The following is a 23,582-nucleotide window of genomic DNA, read 5'->3' as shown; positions in this document are numbered from 1 at the left end:
CGAGAATACAATTTTTTTTGTTAGGTACAACTAACTGTACAAGTGCGAAAGGAACAGGCAGGCAAATGTGGTTAGGAACATGTCTCAGATCTCAGATCACAGGGGACTTGTATGCATAACGACAATATAACAGGTATTAGTCAACAGTATAGACCATAAAAAAAATCGAATCCAACGAGCTGCATTCCGGAAAACAGCCATAGATATTCCATACATTCGATTTCAAATATAAGCCATTCTTGACATAAGATTGGTAACATAAGAATCACAACGTTTGCTAGGTTGGGCTTGGGCTGGCTCGGTCTTGAAGTTTTTTGGTTGGGTTTTCTCAAAGCCCGGCCCGGGCTTTGACTTTGACAAGGTCTAGTTTCACCATGTGGCTAGTGGCTACCTGGTTAATCTTCCCATTCCATTGGCCACTTCTGCAGACACCAAACAAATTGTTGTCATGCCAACATGCTATTGCTAACATGCCTAGTGTTTCAAGTCCTGGTGTTATGTGACCGGTCTTCCTGGTACTGACCGGGAGAACAAATCACAATCCCAAAACATTTTTGATCCAAATGTAAACTTTTGAATTTAAATAGGTGAACATTAATTTAAACTAGGACCATCAAGAATCAGTCCAATACAAGTTTTGCATTACAACTAAATAAATCGAAAGAGAAACTGGCTAGAACTGGTGTCACCCTGGCTCCATTATTTTCTAAAATCCGGAATTTCAAACCCACAATACAAATGTTTTTTGTGACCGAACAAAATGTAAATAAGGTTCAGCATCAGCTTTGCTTATTCAATAGATAAATGAATCAAGGTGCAGAAACGGTTTGGCTATCCTTACAAAACCGTGTTCCTCAGCTTTGACTTTGATCACTGAAGACCCACTGAATTAATCGCAATAGAATGTTCAAAAAGTATGTTGATATCACAGTTTGAACCGCATGGTAATGTTCAGTGGAGAGATTGTCAAGAACAATACAGCGATCATCGATCACGAATCAACCTGGCTATGATAAACAGTTTTCTATCCTTTTACTCGGCGCAGCGCTACTGCCACAACTGAAAAACATAGTGTTCCTCAGCTTCAACTTAGATCAGTGAAGAATAATTGAATTATTAGCAATAGAATGTCCAAAGAGTCTACTCATGGTAATGGTCAGTGAGCTGATGGAACAGATCAAGCACCAAACCTGCGATTTCTTCACGGCCGGCTAACTATATTTTGCTCCTTGTGCCAAAGGACAACATCCTTGTAGGGCAAATCTCCTCCAAATATATCTAGAGCACTCCCAACCGTAACATCAACTTGACTGTTGCCTGCTTTCTTTATCCTCTCTAGGTCGTCCATTGTTGACACACCCCCAGCATAAGTTACAGGGATCTACAAAGTCAAAGATACAATTGTGAGCTCATAAACAGTACAAGTGCATATCCATTATCCAGAGACTCAAAAACCTGAAGCCATCACACTAAAAGTAGACTAAAGTTTCATCTGAAAATAATCTTCAAGAGTTTTGACAAGGTACAATAGTTCTAGTTCAATAGAAACAAGCATGGAAAGGTGACAAATCAACTGAGTTTGACTTGACTAAGTTTTACCACTCCAAAAAAAAAAAAAAAACTTGGCTGAGTTTTAAGTTATGACCATACTTGACTTGTTATGTAGCTTTTAGAACAACCATCACCACCACATAGTATTTGCTATCCAAAGGAATGAAGTACTTTTTGCTTCACCCTATTTAGGTATTTAATTCTCTTACAGCATTGTAAATGCTAAAATTACATGAAAACTAGAGGAGGCAGTCACAAAGAGAAAGTAAAGAATGAAAAGAACTATATGGAAAGAAACTGAAGTTCTTTATTTAATGTAATGCATCAAGTATAGAACTGCACATACAGGTGAATGACGCCCCAATAGTGCCACAAGTTCCTCATCAATTCCTAACCTGCAATTCAAATGCTAACTTAAATAAGTGGTGACTGCGCTAAGAAAGCTTTACACTCCTACAGCAGGACGATCAGAAGTGATGTCAGCAGATAAGAAATCTAGTTTTGGTGAGATCGAATGTTTAACATGGATGAATATACAAATGAACTAGATAATGCACACTAACAAACAATTCAAAAGGCACACAATGGTTTGAACTATTGGACACATTCCACTCAAAGTAAAGAGTAAACTGTAACTAAATACATATAGAAGTATAAAAAAATTCCTTCCTTAACATAGTAGTATTTCCTTTTGGGAGGAGGACATTAACTTCAATTGTTCAACAATTTGTCTTCAAATTTACATAAAAAACTCACAAAAAAGGGATCTGTATAGAGTAAATCAGTATATTAATGCTGAAACTCAGGATAAACTGCACATATGAAGTCTAGAAAAGGAGCCATCATACAAATTATAGACAGATGGAATGTTACAACTAAAAAAATATCCCTCGTGAGCAGATATACAAAAGGTGGATTAAATAAATAGGAACATAGTTCACCTTTTGCCCTCTACATCAACACCATGAACCAAAAACTCGTCTGCATAGGCAGCAAGATGTTCTAATGTTGGTTCATCCACAAAGACATCACTGAACTTTTGCCACCTGTCAGTCACGATGGTGTATCTGCCATCCTAACAAGAAACATTTGGTTAGAAGATAATCAAGGATCGAAAGAGCAGTCATTAAGATGATAACAGTGGCCATAATGGAAAAACGCTTGCTTTCTTTCTGTGGATTACAATTTATGCAGTGATCTTCTCTAGTAGCTCCCAGTGTGTTCAGCTAATTTACAGCCACTTAGCACCACTAATTGCACCCTTTCTTACTTTATTTTTCTCTTCATAAATTATATTTGCTATTTTTGTTGGCAATTTGTTAATTTGCAGGCTAGACGATTTGATTTTGCCAGGCTCAGGCCTAGGTTTTAAAATGATTTTTAATATATATTTATAAATTTACTCCATTAAAAATAGTATTTGAAATATTTTGAGTGCACACTTAACTCTATCCATTTCATTGCACTACGCAAATATTATTAGCGTAATTCAGCAATTCACAACTTTTACATTTTTTCTCTTGTTTAATGACAACTTCAGTCCCACATACGAAAGTACCAAAAACAATAGTGTAAAGTAATAACAATGTGTAATGTATTGAATAAACTTTTGAACAAAAGAAGTCTGATGTACTTGGTACCTTTTTTCGACAGCTAAGGTCCAAAACAAGCCTCTGTTTCCCAACCAGCTCAACAAGTTGCCTTAGCCTTTCAATGTTCATTTTGCCATTGCTAAACACATACTACGTAAACGACACCAATGCATGAGTCAGAGGTATTCAACTGATAGATAAGGGCATAAGGCTAACTTCAGTAAAGGCAAGTTGCAGGTTAACTGTGCCAAGAATAATATAAATAATGAAAATACTTTGTCAAACAGAGCAGTTATGTACAATAAAAAAATAAATGTTAGGTGTTGAGAAAACAATAATATCATCATCATAGACCAATGAGGTATCAAAATATTGTACAAACTCTTTTTTTATAATGTAATTACATGGTAGGGGCTTCCCCTACTGTATTCCCTAAAAAAATTGTACAACTACAGAAAACAGGTAGGAAATGTGAATATAATGGGTTAGGCTCTAATCTTATCCTCATACATACACATGTATACATTAACAAACATAACATTAGAAGGTTTCACAAGATGAAGGAAAGGAGAACAAAATAATTTACACAAACTTAGAGCATGAGCACGTACAGAGGTTACAATCACATGACTGGCCCCTTCATTAAGGTAAGATGTTGCATTCTCCAAATTTATTCCACCTCCAACTTGCAAACCACCTAGTATTACGATAGCCCAAGTTTATTATATTATGTCATTGATGGTGCCTCAAGGCTTACATATAAACAAACTATACTAACAGAGGCACCACAAGCAGAAGGAAGATACTCTCTAAATTAAATACTTAGTTGGTGACAATGGCACAAAATATTAAAAAAATCTCAACAGGCTCTAGCCCTAATGTCATCATTTACAGCATAATCTCACAGCAGCTTGGGGTTTAACACGGGCAAATGGAGCTGAAGTGAATGAAGTATCAGCTGCTAGCCTTCAACCTGCCTTTGCTGAAATCTTCAGTGGGGTGGAAGGCACATATCACATGCCAATGAGCTAATCCTCACCGCACTAATTTTAAATCTATTATTGATTGAGTAAACTTCGAGTCCAATGGGCATAACTATAATATCCGACTTATCAGAATGACATTCAGAGCACTAAAATGTGGTACTATGATGCACACATATCTGACAAAACGAGTTCATCTACTACATAAATATAGCTTCTTAACAGATAACACAAAAAGGCACACATGTACACATAATCATATATTTATGATATCCATGGTGATCAATTAACAGATTCCACACCTAATTTTATTGCATAGATCATCAGTATAGCTGTTAAAAAAAATGAGACAAATATAATTTGGCAACTAGCATCAGCAGTTCAGCACCATCTGATCATGCATTATTTACCCGGTCAAGTATGCACAGTTGTACCCAAGAGACTAATCCAATGAGCAATCACAGTTCTTGTAGTAACCAGATAACACATTCTCACCAGGATATGCACGTAGTGCCTCCAGGGCAGCAGCCTGGCTTGCAGGATCTGCGCCAAGCATTATCACGTGCCCACCAATAAGTTCATCTTCTTTATAAAGATTTGCAAATTCTGCAGGAGATTTGTCTGATTCAAAGTTCGTCACAAGTGCTGTGCTATCATTCAATGAATCCCGAAGAGTAGAGCCAACAATCTGTTTAACTTTCCCCTGAAATTTTAAAACATAGCCCATCAGATAAATGATGCTGATAATGACAGAAGGTGTCTGAACTTAGATTATTACAAAGCACTCGCTTAGCAGCGTGAATCAATGATCAGTGACCACAGTTCACTAATTTTAGCACCATTAGTCCACTACCTTATCACAACACAGGAAAACGAGGAACATACAGGTCGTAAAAACTGGTTGGGGCACTAATTTGCAATCACGTCGAAGTTCAGAGCAAACACTGACCACAATGTTTTCTTTTTTATTTCCCACAAGAACAAAGCAAAGGAACCATTCCTACGCACCTTGTGGATGTCGATGCATGGCCTGAAGCTAACGGCAGCGTAGACGACGGCACGTCCTCCTGCCAGAACGCACGTCGAATCTCAGGTTCCCGGACCACTCGTAACCAAACACCACAGCATCACATCTCAAGCAAGAGGGGGGGGGGGTGCGAAAAGGGAAACATACCTGACGCGCCGCATTTCGCCAGACGTACCGAAGCCCGCGAGCCCGCCCAACAGCGCTGCGGCGCGCACCGCGGAGACGGCACCGTCGCCGCGCATCTGGACGCCATCCTCCGGCTGCGGTAGGTAGCGAACAGATAACACCAAAGACGCAAATGAGGAGAGAGACCTCTAAGCCACCGATACGGAGAGATACATGTATCCAAGGAGGGGTGCTCGCCCGTACCAGGAGCGGCGTCGCGGCGGCCAGCGGTGAAAGGGTTCGGCGGGAAGGGGAAAGAACGACGGCGGCTGCGGCAGAGTTTTTGGTGAGAGAGCCAAAACCTAGCGAGAGTACCCCGTAGCAGGGGTGAACCGTCGCATTGAACGGTCCAGATGCACGTAGAGATGGGTCGGACGGTTAGGACGCCACGTGCGCTGGTTAATACCCTCTTGTCGCACGGATCTAAGCATTAGGCCACTACATTAATAAGGCGTCTACCTAATTAAAAAGGTGATATGACCAGCAATTTAAATATGGTAGAAAAAGAGTTTATTTTTTATTAAAGAAAAAAAATTGTTCTATAGTACCAAAAGTTTATAATTTTGGATTTATACACTGAAAGTTCACGATTCATTTTAATAGCATTTTCCCTATGTTCCTTCCTGTAGCATTTACGTCCCTTCTCACCGTTTCACTTTATATTTAACCCTTGCTGACTCGGATGGGCATGCGAAAAGACCATCCTACCCTCCTCTCTTTTGTCTAATACAACACAAGTCTATCTCCCCCCCCCCTCTCTCAACTGCATCGCCCTCGATGTCGGCGCACCCGCCCTACTCCCGACGCCCCCTCCTGCCGCCACCTACATGCCGCGTGGCCCCTCCTTCCTTCGACCAAACTCCCGGTGCCCCCTCCCGCCACGTAAGTCGTCGAACCGCCTCTCTCCTCGACCACGTTGGCAACCATGGCAACAAGGTCAGTTGTGTCTTCTTCAATCAACAATGTTGTTTATCTTCCTCTAATCCAGTGCAACAAGTGCCATATAGAGTTGATTTGGTTGTGTACCACAATGAGAGGAACAAAGGGAAAGTGTATTACAAGTGTTGTAACAATTTTGGTGCAAGTGAATTGCTAAGTTTAATTTAGGCAACAATTTTTCCTTTACCTTATTCAAGTGTTGACTGCACATGAATGCCCCTTATCGATTCTTCAAGTGGAAGGAGGATTACAGAGAATTTATGCTGTCTCTTGAGCATCTTCAGTCAGATCAATATCTGCAACAATAAGTACCAATATAACATGGTGCGTAGACAGGATTGTATGGAAATACTGGAAGTGCTGAAGCAATTGAGGCTTATGGTTGTCATAGTTTTAGCTTTGTGTGTTCTTGTACTTGCTAGCATATTTGCCTGAGAATATAACTAAGTTGCTAGCAGATTTGTCTATGCCTGACAATGTATGAATGCACTTGAAGTTAATCATGTATAAAATGTTACAATTTTTGTCTTAGAGATTTAGATAATCTGAATTGTTCTACTTATTTTGTTTTTGTTATAGCCCTACCTAGTCCAGTACATGATAAAAGAGCATACTTTGTAAACAATAAATTTAGGATATGGTAAATAGATGTGCTTAAAATAAACAACACTGCATGCCAAATAAATTCTGAGTTCTTTCAATACTTGACTTGTTGGAAGAATGAATAATCAATCCTTTCTAGTCTCTCACAGAAATAGCACTTTTTCTCATATTGTCCATTGCGATAATTGCATTCTTTCTTATCAGCTAGAAGAAAATTTTATGTTTCAGAGGCACTTTCATCTTCCAAAATATCTTCTCTTATAAAAAGGAATCTGAGCACATTATTGTAATTTCCATATAATGCCTTCACAACCTATCTACCTGAGACACAACTTGTCCAAAGCAAAAACATCATCTTCTTCAGTATACAATATTGGTCTAAGTTGCAATTTCTAGAATGTAACTTAATTGCTGATATTTCTTGAATACACTTTGACAGTCTTTGGTGTAAAATGGTAGTTGTACCAATACATCTAGAAACAACAATAGCAGCAGGGGACATTCAGTTCTCAAAATAAATAAGAGGAATTAGTTTAGTACTTGAAACAACACAAACATAAATTAGTTCAGCGTATAAAATAGGCTTAGTTCAGTACATAAAACAGACTGATTTTAACATAGATAGAAATTAGTTCACTAAAGCTCTCTTGGTGGCAGGTGATGTTGTTATAGCGTTCGTAGGAGTAGTGGTAGCCTTGCTTCTTGTACTTGCCACTCGCTCCTTAGCACTAGTACTGGCTTCTGTCTCTGCCACTTTCTTCTTTCTGCAAAATTATCAAGTTTATTTTACAAGTTTCTATTGGAGATACTAAAATTACATAATAAATAGCATACATGCTACACATTCCTTCCAGGAGGCGAAGTTGGGATTATATCATCAGGTTCAACTTAGGGAAGATCACAAGTCCTCTCAATATGGCCAAACTGAAAGCACCTCTTGCACTAATATGGACCCCTTTTATCCGGCTCTCCACTATACTTGATCTTTCTTTTCCTAGGTCTGCCTGCAACCATCTCTAACTTTGGAGGCCTCATATCAAACCCGGGGTCAACCAAAGGCCACTGTGACTTGTCATCCAGTGGATTAATTGTACATTCATACATTGCCTTGAATCTTTCTACGGAGTAGTAGTCATGCACAAATGCCTCAACATTACACTTCCTAATTGAGCCTATGAAGGCCATAGTATGAGTGCAAAGTTTCCCTGGCACATCCCATTGTCCACATGAGCATGTCTTTATTTTCAAGTCCACACAGCATCCCAACTCTCCTATCTCCTTGCTTGGTCCTTTTACCTGAGCTTTGGTGGCAGTCCTCCTTTGAATGGTATAATGAAGGCATCTACTCTTTTGGTGCAGCTCATGTATGACACTAGGAAGAATTTTACCATGCAAATTATTGGCTATCAAGCTTCTTGTGTATATATTCTGCATAATCTTATCTCTTATCTTGTCCTATCAAATCCACAACTGGGAGGTCCTTCAGGTCTTTTATCCAACTGTTGAAACATTCAGATATGTTATTGTTGACATCAGTGGCGAAGCTAGAGCGAAATGGAGGCGGGTGCAGCCCACAAGATTGGATCGAGTGGGTGCAGGAGTTTGAATTGAGGGGGGGGTGCATTAAGGGTAAAATCTTAGCTGTGATTTCCGTTTTCTTTCATGAGTGCTTGCACCCCCTTAAAAATATTGCTCTACCCCACAAGTGATTGTGATACATTTGCAAGTAAGTGATGACTTCTGGACAAGTGGTAGTAATATTGTCAATCAACCTTTGTTGTCTTAAAGCTCTACATGCTCAAGCACAAGGCCACATATACTTAAGAACATCTCCTTTGAACTTCTTTCTAGAGTTACTCAAAAGGTGTCTAAAACACACTCTATGTTCTGTTGTATCTCCAAAAATATTAGCACCATCATTCTCAAGACCCTTACATGCATCTGTATGGATGGTCAAACCATGGGGATGCCAATTGCCCTTTTGAGATGTGTCATGAACCACGTCCAATTACTTGTATTCTCCTTATAGAAAATAACATAAGCCACATGATACATCCACTTGTGATCATCTATGGCAGTTGTTGCAGTAAGTTGTCCATTGTACTTTCCAATCTGGTGGATAAAATCCACTCCCAAGTAAGGCCTGCATCCAACCAAAAATCCATCCACACAAGCTCTAATAACCACAAACATCCTCGAGAACATGGTTTTCGCTCCTACCTTCTTGCAGTCTATCTCCACTACACTCCTAGGACATGCTTCTTACAAAGCCTCTTTGAACCCCTATAGCATCTTGAAGCTTTGCTCCCTAGTCCCACGAAGTACATCTTTTGCCTTCTTTAAACCAACTCATACCTTGTTGTATGACAAGTTAATATTGAATTGATTTTGAAGCATTTCATGCAAATCCTTTGCCTTAAGTCCAGGGGTCCTTATGAGCATCTCCTTCATCATGTCACATATCCAAACGCCGAAGCCTCCTTGTCCTGCATAACTGCATTCTACTTGTGCTAGTGCAAGTGTGAGTAAGACCTATGTTCACAACCTACAATAGCAACGTTATAGCATGTTAGTAAGAGGAACCAAATAATGCTACATAGTAAATAATTAGTACGCATATAAAAGTTAGTACGCATATAAAAATTAGTAATACCATAATCATGACATTACCAAGATCTCTCTTTGAATAAACAACCCACTTGCAATTAGGGTCCACACACTTTGCCTTATACCGATCGTTGTTACTATGTGTGACGTTAGTCTCAAACTCCTTCTTGATATTGTCTAATAACCAGAACAAATGCATTCTTTTCAACAAATGTGTGTCCTACACAAATTCCACGATCATCTGTATCATAAGATGTATGAGGAACAAATTCCGTATCAAGGACAACAACCTCATCTCCATGGACAATGTTAGGATCATAATCTCGAAGGTTCTGCTGATTCATGCCTAACTCTTCCTGTCTTCCCTCATTCTCATTAAAAATCTGTTCATCTAGAAATGTCTTGTCTTTTTTGAAATATCTTCACTCTTCATTAGCTTCTGTTGGCTCATCTCCATCAGGATCAACACCTACCTCCATGTAATTCTCCTCGTCTTCCTCTTCTACTCTAGGTGGGCCAGCAGCTGACACTCCAAATTCTGTTTTATCTGCCAACTCATCCTCACCATTGCCATTGAATAAGTCAGTAAATGTACTTTCATAATCATACACATCTTCGCTCTCATCTACTACTTGACTCTCATCCTCACCATTGCCATTGAACAAGTCAAATCTGTCAACTATCATGCCAAACTTCACAATTCTATTAGCCCATAGTAGCCCAAGCAACTCGATATCACTAGTTAGCTTCATAGTTTGCCCATTTCTATCATACCAAAAGCTAGCCTCGTGATAGCTTCCCTATTCATAATAGGCTAACATGTCTCATTCCATCTCAATGATTGAGTATTCCTCTAAGTCAACCTCGAGTACAACCATCAAACCCCTCTTATACTCTTTCCCCATCAATTACAATCACATACGATGTAACTTTAATCTCTATCTTACGTGACATGTTATGATCCACCTTGAAAATTTTAGAGGCATACAATAGCCATTGCCACTTTTTCCAACAAAGTGGCAAATGAAACATTCTAGAATACCGACCATGCACAACACTCGAACAAAAAGGTGAAAATAAAACAACAGTACAAATCTTACTCTGCCGGGAGGAGGGGTGGCGGCGGGAGGGGGCGCCGAGAGGAAGAACCACGGTGGGAAGGGGCGCCGAGAGGAGGAACCACGGGTGGAAGGGGCGCCGAGAAGGGCTGGTCGCGCGATGTTGGGGCCTAGCGGTGTCGTGAGAGGTAGTCGGGAGGAAGATAGACCTATGTTGCATTAGACAGAGGAGAGGAGGGTAGGATGGTCTTTTCGCGTGCCTATCTAAGTCATCAAGGTTTAAACATAACGTGAAACGATTGGGAAGGGACAAAAATGCTATAGGTAGGAACGAAGGGAATTTGATGCTATTAAAGTGAACCACAAATTTTCAGTGCTATAAATCCAAAATCGTGAACATTCGGTGTTATAGAATCAATTTCCCCTTAAAGAAACTAGCTCTTTCAACAATTCTAGATGACTAATTGTCTTAGAAGTCCTTAAAAAATGAACAACATATATACATGTATTAGAAGATTATTTCTTAATATTAATTTCTTACTCTATCTCTCCTCTTAGAACCTATTTGTTTCAGCTATGAATTATGAAAAATAACTTGTAGATTATATATTGTAAAAAGCTGATGCAGATTATACAATCCATCTTTTATAATCTAGCTACAATCTGTAAGCTGAAACAAACAAATTCTTAGACATAGTATAAGAGACGAGGCATTGGGAGTGACTTACTCCTTAGGTGGTGTTTGGATGGTCACTTGGATAGGGATAGGGAAATGAAATAGGTTGTGGTAATGTGGGTTTTAGATAGGGTTATCAGTATTCTATACCATTCTCTCGTTCGACAATGGGTGGAAATGCTGTTGAATATAATATGAGTTGACAAAAATGTCTTTGTTTTAAAAACATGAAACTTTGGATATTGTGAAGTAATCTACCGTATGAAATCAAAAATGAAAAACATGATCATGCAAATTGATTCGGGATGTATAGATCATCAGGGCCTTAACATGGAAAGCAAATAATTAAATGAAGCTGAAACAATAGAGAGAAGAAAGCAAAAAAAAGAAGAAGCCGGATCCAGATCCAAAATCAATCTCCTAGTGGCCTCCTCATGTGCTGGCTGCAACGAGGCTCTTGGCCATGCGATTTGTTGAGACTTGGATGCATACTCGACCCGGAGCCTAGAGGTAAGAGCATGTGACCAACGACCAGGTCAACATTTATTGGGTAGCTGGGGTGGCAACGACGAGCGTGACATTCCGTGGGTGGCTACGAGCGCGAATTGCGGCGGATGGTAGGTGGAGGCGATGATTTGCAACGGATGACGGGCGCCGAGCATGACATGATGGGCGGCTCTCGGGAGCTGACTTCAAGCATCCACCAGCAGGGCTCTCTCCCATGGATAGATGGTAAAAATTCAAAATTAGACAACATATATGAACGTATTTTCTGAAATAGACAACATGCAGTCGTATTTATTAATTTAGCATCTGCATTCGGTGCACGATGTATCAAAAATGGATTTTCGGTACATCGTGTACCGAAAAGGCCATTTTCGACACATAGTGTGCCGAATACGGTACTGTTGCCCGTATTCGGCACACCGTGTGCTGAAAATGGACATGTGCCGAATACAGGCAACAATGCCGTATTTGGCATATCGTGTGCCGAAAAATACTTTTTTGGTACACGGTTATGCCACGTCTGCTTTTCCGGTACACGGTCATGTTGGTATGAAAAAGTATTTTTCAACACACGATATGCTGAATACAGTCCATATTCTGCACATTGTGTGCCGAATACGGGTAACAATACCGTATTCTGCATACCGTGTGCCAAAAATGGCTTTTCGGTACACGTACGCCGAATACGAATGCTAAATTAATAAATACGACTATATGTTGTCTATTTCGGCAAATACATTCATATATGTTGTCTAATTTTAAAGTTTTGCCTGGATAGACAAGTATCATCCAATATGTATTTCACTATCTAAACCCACCTCCCCCAATAGGTTTAGGTTTAGGGTATTAGGATATGGGACACCTATTTCCTACTCTAAACTTTTCCATATCAATTTCCCTATTACCAAACACGGGTTTAAACTTATCCTAATGCTGGTTTCCCTATCCCACGTCACACTTCCCATAATACAAACACCACCTTAGGACTAGCCATCCTCGAACCGGGAAAGCTCCCCTCGCCTCGCCTCGCTGCAGGCCGCCGCCGACCCTGAGGAGAGCGAAGCAAGATGTTCTTCCACATCGTGCTGGAGCGGAACTTGCAGTTGCACCCGCGGCACTTCGGGCTGCACCTCTGCGACAAGCTCGTCTCCAAGCTCATCAAGGACGTTGAGGGTACCTGCAGGTAGGGTTCCTGCTCCCCCTCGCGGATGGTCAGGTTAAACCTAGCTAGGGCTAGGACGAGACCTCGTTGGGGGCTGAGGTGACAGGCGGGTTCTGGCCCTTGTCTTGCAGCGGGCGGCATGGGTTCGTGGTGGCGATCACGGGGGTGGAGGACATCGGCAAGGGGCTCATCCGGGAGGGCACCGGCTACGTCACCTTCCCCGTCAAGTATCAGTGCGTCATCTTCCGACCCTTCAAGGGCAAGATCCTAGAGGCTGTGGTCACCATGGTTAACAAGGTAGATTACCTTCCTCCCCCCTATTGGGATTGTGCTTGTTGTGTTCAAATTCGGCGTGATGTGCTATTTCGCTGGGTGGTTGTGTTCTTGGTGTTGGAGGAGGGATTGCCAGGATTGGTTTAGTGGCTAAAACTCTTGTGTTCTTAGCTTTGCAGATGGGCTTCTTCGCGGAGGCTGGGCCGGTGCAGATCTTCTTGTCAAACCATGTGAGTAACTTGTTTTGTTTGGAGCTGCTTTGTAGTCAAATTGGTTAAAGAAACTTCAGAACTTCTTTGACTGATCATACTAAATGTCACATATTGTTTGGTTAGATGGCTGGATCGAAGCATGCCACTTCGTAGGAAGTTACTAATACTTAATTTAAAAAACTATCACTACTTTATCAGTTTGATAAACTCATTGTTGCTTTTTACAGTTACAGGATCCTAACATAGACTTCTTGTTGAACTTTTATGACCAGACAATATTGTTTTGCTGAGTAATGCTTTGTTTCTGTATGCTCTTCAATTGCTACGCAGTTGATTCCTGACGATATGGAGTTCCAATCTGGCGATGTACCAAACTACACAACTTCTTATGGATCGGTATGCTTCTTTGCTATAAGTAGTTATAATTTTTCTTATCATCTGTAACTACTGCTGGCTAGTTGGATTGGAGTTCACAGTAAACACTTTCTGATGGATATTCATTGGATTATTATTCTCTTGCTCATTGTTTACTCTCGAGTCTCAACCCTTGTTGATGATATCTCTGAAATATTTTTTCTTGTATTTTTTCTTTATATCCAATTGCTAAATCTGCATGTTGTACGAATGTGTGCTTGTATAAATGAATAATGAAGATGTTTTCAAAAGTGAGTAGGTTGAGTATTGGGTATCATGGTGAGAGAGAAGGTTGTTGTTGTTCTGTTGAAGGTTATTTACTCTAGTTATTTTCCTGGGCTCATTGGGAGTGGCTTGTTTGTCCTCAGGTGAAAATTCAAAAAGAGAGTGAGGTACGGCTGAAGATTATTGGTACTCGTGTTGATGCAACAGAAACTGTAAGTTTATTGCCCTCTACGTTGTTTTACAAACAACTTCCAACTTCGATGTGCTCGGTCTTCTTTCAGAATTTTGAGTGTGGATTTGTAGATAACTACCATAAATTATGCACTACCACTGGATGATTGCATATGATAGCTTTCATTTTAATGTGTAGGAAATATACATGCCAGATTGATCACTCGAAAGTAATAAGAAGTGATGTTCTGTCCTGTAGCCATGATTTGTAACTAATTGAGGCTTAGTCCCGTTTAGCATTGACCTAGAAGATTTGTTGTATGCACTACTACATATCTGTGAGAAGATATTTTGCTTGTTTATCTCTTATTGAAAGCATATTAGAAACCTAAGCAGGAAGATGATGTTGTTACAAGACTTTATTATGTATTTGAATTCATGCTTTCTTATTGCCTCTAAAGCTGGTTATACTTTTTTTTTTCGAAAAGAGGGCAAGAGCTCTGCCATTCATCAGAGAAGAAAGTTTTTACAATGAAACACACCCCTTGCTCAAAACGAACGGGATGAGAAACTACATAATATCAAACAATAAAGATGTTAGCATATAGCAACAACGTACACCTCTAATATGCACACAAAAGAGAGCTAAACAGACACCTAAAACGCTCATATTTTCTGACGACGTCTTCATTTGCCAAGATTGAAACCTGACTTGGTTGAAGATCAGAATTTTGGAAAGCTTGTTATACTTGTGTGCAATGTTCTATGTTCTAACAGTTCAATCCCTTCCGTTGCAGTTTTGCATTGGCACAATTAAAGATGACTTTCTGGGTGTTATCAGTGATCCTGGTGCAGCAGTGTAAATGGTTGAAGAAATGAGATTGCACTCTGTTCTGGGTGTTATCGACTGACTGATGCAGCGTAACTCTGGCGCATCTAAGCAAGGGATGTACGGATATTGGAATCTGTATTGAGATGCCTAGGGTTTCTTTTAACTATAGTGAACTATCCTTTAACTATATTGGAATCTTTGATGGATTGGAATTCACGTAGTTGTCTGTCATGAGCTACATCCATCTCTGAATATCGTATCATAGGTTGGCCAAGTATAAATAAACAAAAGAATAATTCAATGCTCTCAATTGGAGTAAAACCATCTTTCTTGTTACAGTTTTGGATTTCACTCGTAGGATAGTCGTACGACAGTTTAATACAACAGGATGCCCCTTTGGACAGCATTCGTTAGCAATATTCCTTTTTGATCATAGGATCAATTCTAACAAACATCATCAAACACAAACACTTAAAATAATGTGCGCTTAGCCTTCCGCTGCTGGCTTTTCAAAGGACGCATGTAATGATGCGCCTACAAATAACAGAAATCAGTTGGCATAATCAGAAACTTCTTCAGAACAATGGACATTGACATGGACATCTCATCTTTTGTTTAGATATAATAAAACACATATACTTAACTCACCGGCTTGGTGTCATGTTAGTGTAATAAAGCACATATACTTAACTCACCGGCTTGGAGCACATATATACACCATGAATTCTAGTTTTTTATCTCAACAAATCTTGTTCTTTGTTTTGCACAGCATTGAACGTGCTGCTCCAAGAAGCCCCAAAATTGATTTTCTTTAATCACATTTTGGTCCAACATTGGGATGAAGTTCACATGATAAATCTTGACCAGTTCCTGAAACAATGGAGAAGATGCTAATAAGTTTGAATGTACCCAACGTCCCCACGATATCAAACAAGTGGACTCGCATACTCTGATATTATGAAGCAATGTCACCGAAATAGACAGTGATTTGAGTCTGGATAAACAATATTGTAACAGTATTTACTGTAGCTATTTTCATGTATAGTGCTTTGATATAGCAGACAATCAGGTATGTCCGTTTCAGATCTAGTGGTTGATAGGTTAATGTCACCGCTACTGTTCATCAGTGCTATTACTTTAGCAATGTCAGAGGATGCGAATCTCAAACAAGTGGATAGATTATGAATACCTTTTTGGTACCATCAAACCAACTGATCAGAAAAGGAAGCGAGGCCCATTAGAGCAAATAGGCAAAGCAATGAAAAGAGATCCACAATGCCAAATGAAGATTCTGTAAGAAAGTAGATCTTGTGATTGCTTGGATCACCGCGAAATCCTCTAGCTATCATTGCCTGGACAAATCAGATAGACTTTAAGAATAAAGAGGTGAAGCAATCAAGCACATAGTAATTTCGTCTACAGCGGTATTTTTAAGCCTTTAGAGCGTATCCAACAATGCATGTCAGCTAGCTATAATGTTGTCTATATCAGATTTTTGCCTGTCTAGGTGAGGGAGAGATGTGAAGAAGAGAGAGAAAAGCTAGCTCTTAATCTGTAGATAGACTATAACGCATGAGGCATGAAATACAAGATAAATGATACATGGCGATTGGTTGAGAGAGAACATGGGTGGTTAGACTAATTAAAACAATTGTGCTATAAACCAACCATTGGAGAGGTAAGCTTTTGCACTATCTATAGATGACGTGGAAGAAATAGTAGATAGCAACTGTTGGAGATGCTCTTTAAGGGATATATGCTCTGGACAAAAGATTTAAATGCCTTGAATGCTAAGCATCAGAACAATGCACTAATCAAGTTTTACATTTTTATGAGCTCCCGTTATCAGTGGAAGAGCGCTTTTCTTTTCATTAAGGCTGAGCACTGTGCTGGCCTTAGGTCTATCTCAATGGTACGTGATTTGGGCATAAGCCTTCACATATTCTAACTGTGTAACATACTTGTGTGATCCCTAACAGTTTGGCCCAATGTTCCGTTCAACTTAAAAAAAGAACTAGTGCATCTTTCACATCAAGGGGTACTTAATATTGGACATGGACCAACACAAACATATGATATACATCCTTATAGCAAAAGGTCAGGTAACTGAAGGCTAGGCAATACAGCTACGACTGTATGGATGCATCAGGGGGAATAAAAATTGCATGTTGGTTCGTATGCCAGTACCAGCAAGAGTTGACAAGCTTGTAACTAGAGCCAATGCCTTACACAGGGGACAAGGACTAAGTTTACAAACGTGTGCTGTTAATTCTTCTTAGTGACAGAAGAATCCATCATGAATTTCTAACTTAAAAGATCATGCAAATTTGAATTTAATACGGTTCTCTAGTGCATGTTTAGAAAGCGTTCAAGGTAATCATCCTACTACCACAATCCTTACTTATAAATATAAAGTATATGTGACCTATGACCAGGAGAATTGGATTCAAAGAAATTTCTAATAGATGGTAAGCTCAATATATCATAACTAACCCACAGTCATGTTCATGAAATTACTTTTTTGAGAATTGCGAAGGATCACACTTCGTTCATTGTAACTCAAGTCAATGACAGCAAAAAAAAAAAAAAAAAAAAAAAAGGAAAAGGAAAGAAAGAAACTAACCTTGGATATTTGCTCTGAATGATCAAATATATTTTTAAATATTCGCTGGACATAGTTGAAGAAAACTACATGTTGCAAACAAAGCATATTTCAGTTAATATTTCCAATTCAGATAAAATATGAAGGCAATTAACGGTAGCCCTGGCGTATAAAGATATCCTGTAAGGGAAGCATGCAATAGGAACAGAAGAATTGCAATATAGAAGATACAACTGAAATTAGTTGTGGTACTCAACTAAGAGTTTATGCTCTGCAGGAGTTATTTTATCTAACTAACTCAAATGAGGAGCCATTTTTAAAGTTGCAAAGTACAGTTTAGACTACTATACTATAACTTAGTCTTCATGCATTTCAAGATGGCCAACGTCGCCTTTAATTTTAGCGATGCAAGACATTTCATTCTTCCTTCAATTTTGTCACCAGAACAAATTAGGTGGACAACAACTGTTCATTTCTGAAGGACTGAAACACAAACGCCTGATGTGTTGCTTACAAAATCATAGGTGAAACACAAACACTTACTATCTATAGTTTCCATAGCTGTCAGCATTTTCCAATTTATCCGGCGCGCTACAATCGCCAGTGCTGAGTTGCGAACCTAGTTAAATATTTGAACAATATTACACTCCAAGTTAGGTATCAAATAGCAGAACATCTTTCTAGATAGAAACAAAAGGTATAACCATTACTTTGACAGTTACCATATACACTTGCCTCATCAAATACTAAATTAATGAACCTCAACGAGAGTAGTAGCGTCAGTATTATCTCAGGTACTGGCACACCAATGTGCTTCAGTGGAATCACGAACCACCACAAAGCAGAAGCAAGCTGCTCAGGAGTGGTTGTTGTCAAGCAGAGACTTGCACTTTGGAATATCTGCATACAAACAACAAATGTGAGAAATTGGTAGGTGCCCAGGGGATCCAGCGTCCCCTTTAACGAAAATACGAATGATCCAGCATGTTGCAATGTTTCAAAATTCCATAAAAACTCATGTGTGTAGTACACATAAATTTAAGTAAACCAGCAAAAAAAATCCAAATTCATCTTTAATATCGAGATTCAAAAAAGACAAGTGGTACTGTTAGAACATGTTGAACAATGCTGGACTGGCTGCTTGTGTTTTTTGTTTCTTGACATCTAGGATGAATTGGTAATTGAATTTTTACAGCTTTACTTAACTTTATGTGTACTACATACATTATTTTTTGACGAATTTTTGAAACATTACAACATACTGAATTTGCTAATGGGGACGCCAGAACCCCTGGATACGAAATCCACACTCTATAAAGTACATACCGCAAAGGAGAGGCTCGCCGAAGTACTTGCTACTGATAGGCCTTTCCTTGTAAATTGTAGTGGACCCAATTTCATGATTGTGTAAGAATACCCGCTTGTGGAGCAAGGAATGCTCGGTATGCCTAGAACAGAAGGGGGAGGAGTTCTCGTCTGAACTAATGAAGGCACACCATCGGAACCAAATCCCAGCATTATGAATATGATTCCTGAAAGGAGAGCAACCCTCCCAAGTTGATCCTACAGAGTAAATATAATTTGGTTTACAGGTACAAGAAAACACATCTCCACAACAGATTCAATATACAAGGTATGAAGCAAAAAGACAACATTAGCTGAATCCAAGAAAATAAAATAGCAACTACATAAGAAAAAGATGGACGGCTGAAAGTGGTTAAGTTAAAGCCAGATATTATGTAATTTCACTAACACTTTGTATGTATGTATCACAAATCATAAGGTGCAAATATGTACGGAAAAAGATTCACGCACCATGTATCAACATCATAAAGAAATTCAAACAACTAGGAGATAATCGAAACCATAACTGGCTAGCCAAGCAAAAGTTAAATTCTGCAAACGCATTTCGACAGAACATCGAATCATACCTTCCAAACATGATTTGGCAAAACCCACACTGAAAGAAGAGCCAGGAATATTACCAAACCAAACCGCATATAAATATTTGACCTGGCTGGTAGGACAACAAGAGCCAAGAGCCACACCTGCATAAAGAAATATTTGCATTGTTTAATTGTAGCAGGAGGGCAACAACTACAAGGCCATTTAGTTGATCTTTGAACTCGGTCAAAATTATGTTAATACAGAGAAGAGGATAAGAAAAGACAGAAACTAGTAAGGTTATGTGACAATATCAGACATCGCCAAATAAGAAAAATGAAGTTTTAATCCATCAGGATATGCATGAATAATCTAATAGATTCTTCGGGCTATTCCAGGTATAATTTATACAGGTGCTTTACACTAGTGGTCTGAGACACTGATTTTACTTAGGATATGAAATATAACGGGACACAAGAACTTGAAGCATTCCATATGAATACTTACTATAAAATATTGAACTTAAAGTCAATGATTTACAGTTGAAACAAAATTGCGGTGTTTGAGGATTCAAGCACTTCACTCTATCAGTGACACACAATACACAATTTGATCAAGCATATACGAGGACCCTTAAGTTCAAGAGCATGACAAATGGCTCTATTGATTAGAAGAGTCAGGACAAACTCTGATATACAGTAAACAAAGCCAAGATTTTTTTTTTTAAAAAAAGTTAGAAAGAAGGTGCTTGCAATAGCCCTCCATACAGCTTCTCAACTGGATAATTTTAGTTCTAGCTGGCTGGAAATGCATTGACATAACAGCAGTAACTTTTTCTCAGAACATAATTCCGGGAAATCAAGCAAAGCCATTGTCATTTACAGTAAGGAACTAATGTTGACTGAGATGTTCAATTTGGCTATTCTCGAAATACTACAGCACTATCAAAACATAGCCTTCTCCATCCTACCTCTCCCTATATTTTTTACAGAATCTCTTTGTTAGCTAACAATTTCTGAAATCACAATAGTTGGAAAAGTAAAGTAACATGCGGGTGTTATGTTATCTTTGTACTTTCATTTAAATCCATGTCGATTGATTACAAGGGATATAGTCCTGTAGAAGGATACATCAAATTTAACAGAACAACTATGACTAGCTCCCACCAGCATTACTACTCGAAGGTAGGGAACTCCTAAACAATCATCCGTTACACATAGCCTGCTGTCATGAAAATGACAAAAGCAGGGTAGACGTCCTCGTGGTTAACCCAAGAATGTGCACGCTTGTACAGCGGCTCAGAGGGAATAGAAGAGGAAACAAGGAATGCGGCTCAGAGGGAATAGAAGAGCAAACAGGGAATGCTCGTCCTCCCTCCTCCCCCCATTCATTCATTCATCACATCCCAGTCACCGTAGCACTGGTACAGTGCGACACACCCGCATCCGATTTATCGTCTCATACCACTGATACCAACGGCGACATTTTCACAAGCACCTCCCGTGCATCCTCGGTACTCAACTGCTACCGGTGAGTTATCCGAAACAAGTGGCAAGAGAGATAACATGCTATTTACCAGCTTGACGCGCGGGTCGACGGCGTGGAGGAAGGTGCGTGGGCTGTCGACGAACTGGCAGACGGGTGTGGCCGCGGCTCCGGAGATGAGCCTGAGCACCTGCTCCGGCCCCACCCCGCCAGCTACCGTGCGCGGTATCCACTCAGCCCACCTGGCCGCGGCCGACGCGGCGGCCTCCCTCGCCTTACCCCCTCCCGAGGGCTCGGGGGTCGAAGCAGAGCAAACGAACAGAGTGAGGCGGCTGCTGCTGCCCCTCCTCCTCGCCCTTGCTTTCCCAGGGAACGGGGGCCAGTTGGGCGCGCTCCTCGCCGCGGGGAAAGGGAGATGGAGAGGGGGGGCGAGCGAGTGGAGTGGGCGGAGGTGCACGGCGGCGGCCATCGGACGGGTATTGGGCGTGGCCGGGGGCAGCCAGGGCGGGCCTCTCGGCGGAGGGGAGCGGCGGCCTCGGTTTTCTGCTATGGACGAATAGGCGCTGCGGCTCGGGCCGAACTGCGGTTGATGTGTCTGATTTACCGCCCCGACCAAAGATCCTTAGCAGTGGCGGATCCAAGGCCGGAGGAGCCTCCTCTTCTTACTTTTTTTTTCTTCTTTCTTCATTAAAAAAATTGAAAAAAACTTAATAGCTCCTAAGCAGAAAATAAATTATATATAATGGTGCTGCAGATATATCCTTAGTGCAGCACTACTGCTTTGAGATTCACGTCAAGAACAAGTAGCGGCTATCCAGGTGCTGCTGCACAATGATACATCTGCAGCATCGCTCATACGATGATTTATTACTCAAAAAATTAACCATTTGATTATAATATTACTTATTTTAATAAAATATGAAATTATTTAAGTCAATAACCGTGAGCTAGAGTAATAAATAAACGAAGCTATTTCTTGTTAGTAGAAAAAATCAATGGGCTCGGCTTGATCCCCTCCGTCCCATGGTGGATCCACCCCTGCTTCGCTTTAGAGCATGTTTGATTCATTGTGTACTTCCATTGCAACCCTGCAGATCTTTTCTCCATCACCGTTCACCACTAGACAGAGAATCCGTGATGAGAACACAAAGCGCTCGGAACTTTCTGATCCTTTTGAATACGTTAGCCAGATATACACGATTTTCAGTAATCGGATGCACGCTTGCGCAGCATCAGTTGGTGTTAACTCCATGAAAAGGGTCACCATAACGTACTTTACTGGAACACAATACAGATTAACGAGTAGACAATCTCACCAGAAAGCGCACGAACACACGAACGGCACATGTAAAGCCACACACATCGGTCACGCGCGCACGTACGCAGACACACGTACACAAACCAATCACACTACTGCCAAGATGACGCGTTCTTGTACGAGTTGATCGGCCTTGCCCCGATCGACGATCACACTCGGCCACCGATGGGCGTCTCCAGGATGGCCGCGTGCGCGCCGGCATGGAGCGACACGGCGCCGAGCAGCTGCGTCCCGGCCAGGATGATCGTGAACGCCTCCAGGGTGCGCTGCACGCAGGCACAGGCACTTTCGTCAGTTGAGATACAGAGAGAGGACACACGACGAGAGGTGAAAAGACAAAGTGGGGAGGTTCCATCGATTCGTACCAGGCTCGCGGGCCTCCCGCTGACGCTGATCTCCTTGCACGCCAACCTGCCATGCATGATTGCACTGTCAGAATCCATCTGCTCAACGAGAAGTTTCTTTCGTGTGATTCAGATGGTGCTCGAGAGTTAGTACGTACCCCATGGCGAGGAGGGTGAGGGTCCAGGTGACGATGGCGGAGGCGGCGGCGGACATCATGCTGGCGGGGTACCCCTGGCTGACGTCGCGGAGGCCGGTGAGCGAGGTGGAGATGCCGACCACGCCCGTGATGAGCGCGAAGATGACGAAGAACCCCGTCGCCAGGTTGCCGATCGGGAAGTAGATCGGGAACAGCCGCACCGGCGGCGAGACGCCATTCACTGCACAAGCACGCACGCACGCACGGGAATGAACAGATCAACAGGCTGTGGCGCACACTTGTCACGAAACTTTTCGTCATCTGTTGAAACGGCGACACTTACGTGAGTTCTTGCTCTCGTCGATGCTGTAGTTGATGGCCCAGCCGGCGATGATGGCGACGACGACGTACATGATGAGGTTGAGGAACAGGAGGCCGGACGCCATGGACTTGGTGCCGCCGTACGCCATGCTGCTTACGGCGAGCAAATGCCTACACCGTGGCGTGTCGCTGTTGGGTTTGTGCCTTTGCGGTGCGTGTGATCAAGGCTAGAGTGCAGCCGGTATATATATAGAAAATTTCTTATTTATCATTGGAAGATAAGATAATTTTTTATTTACCGTCATATGAACTGAATTTTTTTATTTACCACTGCTTCTAATTTGACTCCCTAATTTTCATATATATATATATATATATATATATATATATGTATGTATATGTATGTATGTATGTATGTATGTGGTTGAAAGGTAAGATCGGCAGCAAAGGAAGGCAGATGTTCTTGCGTTTTGCTTTGCAAGGAAGCCAGGTGC

The 23,582-nt window shown here is 40.8% G+C and overlaps 4 protein-coding genes across 9 annotated transcripts; 1 reads left to right on the top strand and 3 right to left on the bottom strand.

Annotated features, from left to right (window-relative positions):
- Nucleotides 1-204: 204 nt before the first annotated feature.
- Nucleotides 205-5,672, bottom strand: LOC133883954 (1-(5-phosphoribosyl)-5-[(5-phosphoribosylamino)methylideneamino] imidazole-4-carboxamide isomerase, chloroplastic-like). 4 transcript variants are annotated; one of them, XM_062323364.1, is made up of 10 exons: nt 5,523-5,672; nt 5,301-5,413; nt 5,135-5,193; nt 4,622-4,829; nt 3,755-3,840; nt 3,192-3,293; nt 2,493-2,626; nt 1,898-1,946; nt 1,191-1,381; nt 205-422 (listed from the first exon to the last, which is right to left on the bottom strand). In XM_062323364.1, the coding sequence occupies exons 2-9, from the start codon at nt 5,404-5,406 to the stop codon at nt 1,202-1,204; spliced, it is 924 nt and encodes a 307-aa protein (XP_062179348.1). In that variant the 5' UTR covers nt 5,407-5,413; nt 5,523-5,672; the 3' UTR covers nt 205-422; nt 1,191-1,201. The 4 variants fall into 4 exon arrangements, 3 of the variants coding, with proteins under 3 accessions (XP_062179348.1, XP_062179346.1, XP_062179347.1); XR_009903034.1 differs by lacking the exon at nt 205-422 and adding an exon at nt 920-1,105 and having other exon boundaries at nt 1,138-1,381; XM_062323362.1 differs by lacking the exon at nt 205-422 and having other exon boundaries at nt 920-1,381.
- Nucleotides 5,673-12,680: 7,008 nt separating this feature from the next.
- On the top strand, nt 12,681-15,184 carry LOC133885046 (DNA-directed RNA polymerase II subunit RPB7-like). 2 transcript variants are annotated; one of them, XM_062324675.1, is made up of 6 exons: nt 12,681-12,891; nt 13,002-13,167; nt 13,323-13,373; nt 13,686-13,751; nt 14,138-14,206; nt 14,963-15,184. In XM_062324675.1, exons 1-6 carry the CDS (start codon nt 12,776-12,778, stop codon nt 15,026-15,028), a joined length of 534 nt encoding a protein of 177 aa, XP_062180659.1. In that variant the 5' UTR covers nt 12,681-12,775; the 3' UTR covers nt 15,029-15,184. The 2 variants fall into 2 exon arrangements, with proteins under 2 accessions (XP_062180659.1, XP_062180660.1); XM_062324676.1 differs by lacking the exon at nt 14,963-15,184 and adding an exon at nt 14,365-14,664.
- A 94-nt stretch (nt 15,185-15,278) lies between these two features.
- Nucleotides 15,279-21,597, bottom strand: LOC133885045 (protein ABCI12, chloroplastic-like). 2 transcript variants are annotated; one of them, XR_009903184.1, is made up of 9 exons: nt 21,060-21,597; nt 19,531-19,647; nt 18,926-19,162; nt 18,335-18,499; nt 18,143-18,218; nt 17,621-17,685; nt 16,187-16,349; nt 15,693-15,867; nt 15,279-15,531 (listed from the first exon to the last, which is right to left on the bottom strand). XR_009903184.1 is itself a non-coding variant. In XM_062324674.1 (8 exons), the coding sequence occupies exons 1-7, from the start codon at nt 21,435-21,437 to the stop codon at nt 16,200-16,202; spliced, it is 1,188 nt and encodes a 395-aa protein (XP_062180658.1). In that variant the 5' UTR covers nt 21,438-21,597; the 3' UTR covers nt 15,279-15,867; nt 16,187-16,199. The 2 variants fall into 2 exon arrangements, 1 of the variants encoding a protein (XP_062180658.1); XM_062324674.1 differs by having other exon boundaries at nt 15,279-15,867.
- Nucleotides 21,598-22,210: 613 nt separating this feature from the next.
- LOC133885520 (membrane protein PM19L-like) lies at nt 22,211-23,321 on the bottom strand. The gene is made up of 4 exons (XM_062325244.1): nt 23,111-23,321; nt 22,789-23,008; nt 22,652-22,697; nt 22,211-22,552 (listed from the first exon to the last, which is right to left on the bottom strand). Exons 1-4 carry the CDS (start codon nt 23,235-23,237, stop codon nt 22,436-22,438), a joined length of 510 nt encoding a protein of 169 aa, XP_062181228.1. The 5' UTR covers nt 23,238-23,321; the 3' UTR covers nt 22,211-22,435.
- Nucleotides 23,322-23,582: the final 261 nt, after the last annotated feature.

Source organism: Phragmites australis, chromosome 11 (genome assembly GCF_958298935.1).
Source record: "Phragmites australis chromosome 11, lpPhrAust1.1, whole genome shotgun sequence".
NCBI lineage: Eukaryota > Viridiplantae > Streptophyta > Magnoliopsida > Poales > Poaceae > Phragmites > Phragmites australis.
Note: the sequence above shows the minus strand (reverse complement) of the source record. Positions and strands in the feature narration are given on the sequence as shown.

Bases quoted from the DNA above. Each gene is read 5' to 3' on its own strand.
- LOC133883954 (XM_062323364.1), bottom strand. From the start codon at position 5,406: ATGGCGTCCAGATGCGCGGCGACGGTGCCGTCTCCGCGGTGCGCGCCG. The intron at 4,830-5,134 runs GTGCGTAGGAAT...TTAAAATTTCAG, and splicing joins CATGCATCGACATCCACAAG to GGGAAAGTTAAACAGATTGT. The intron at 3,841-4,621 runs GTGAGAATGTGT...TCGTAATACTAG, and splicing joins GGCACTACGTGCATATCCTG to GTGGTTTGCAAGTTGGAGGT.
- LOC133885046 (XM_062324675.1), top strand. From the start codon at position 12,776: ATGTTCTTCCACATCGTGCTGGAGCGGAACTTGCAGTTGCACCCGCGG. The intron at 13,168-13,322 runs GTAGATTACCTT...TTAGCTTTGCAG, and splicing joins TGGTCACCATGGTTAACAAG to ATGGGCTTCTTCGCGGAGGC. The intron at 13,374-13,685 runs GTGAGTAACTTG...ATTGCTACGCAG, and splicing joins AGATCTTCTTGTCAAACCAT to TTGATTCCTGACGATATGGA.
- LOC133885045 (XM_062324674.1), bottom strand. From the start codon at position 21,437: ATGGCCGCCGCCGTGCACCTCCGCCCACTCCACTCGCTCGCCCCCCCT. The intron at 17,686-18,142 runs GTAAGTGTTTGT...TGCAACATGTAG, and splicing joins AGCTATGGAAACTATAGATA to TTTTCTTCAACTATGTCCAG. The intron at 16,350-17,620 runs GTTAGTTTCTTT...TGATTTGTCCAG, and splicing joins ATTCAGAGCAAATATCCAAG to GCAATGATAGCTAGAGGATT.
- LOC133885520 (XM_062325244.1), bottom strand. From the start codon at position 23,237: ATGGCGTACGGCGGCACCAAGTCCATGGCGTCCGGCCTCCTGTTCCTC. The intron at 23,009-23,110 runs GTAAGTGTCGCC...GTGCTTGTGCAG, and splicing joins CGACGAGAGCAAGAACTCAC to TGAATGGCGTCTCGCCGCCG. The intron at 22,553-22,651 runs GTACGAATCGAT...GCCTGCGTGCAG, and splicing joins GCGGGAGGCCCGCGAGCCTG to CGCACCCTGGAGGCGTTCAC.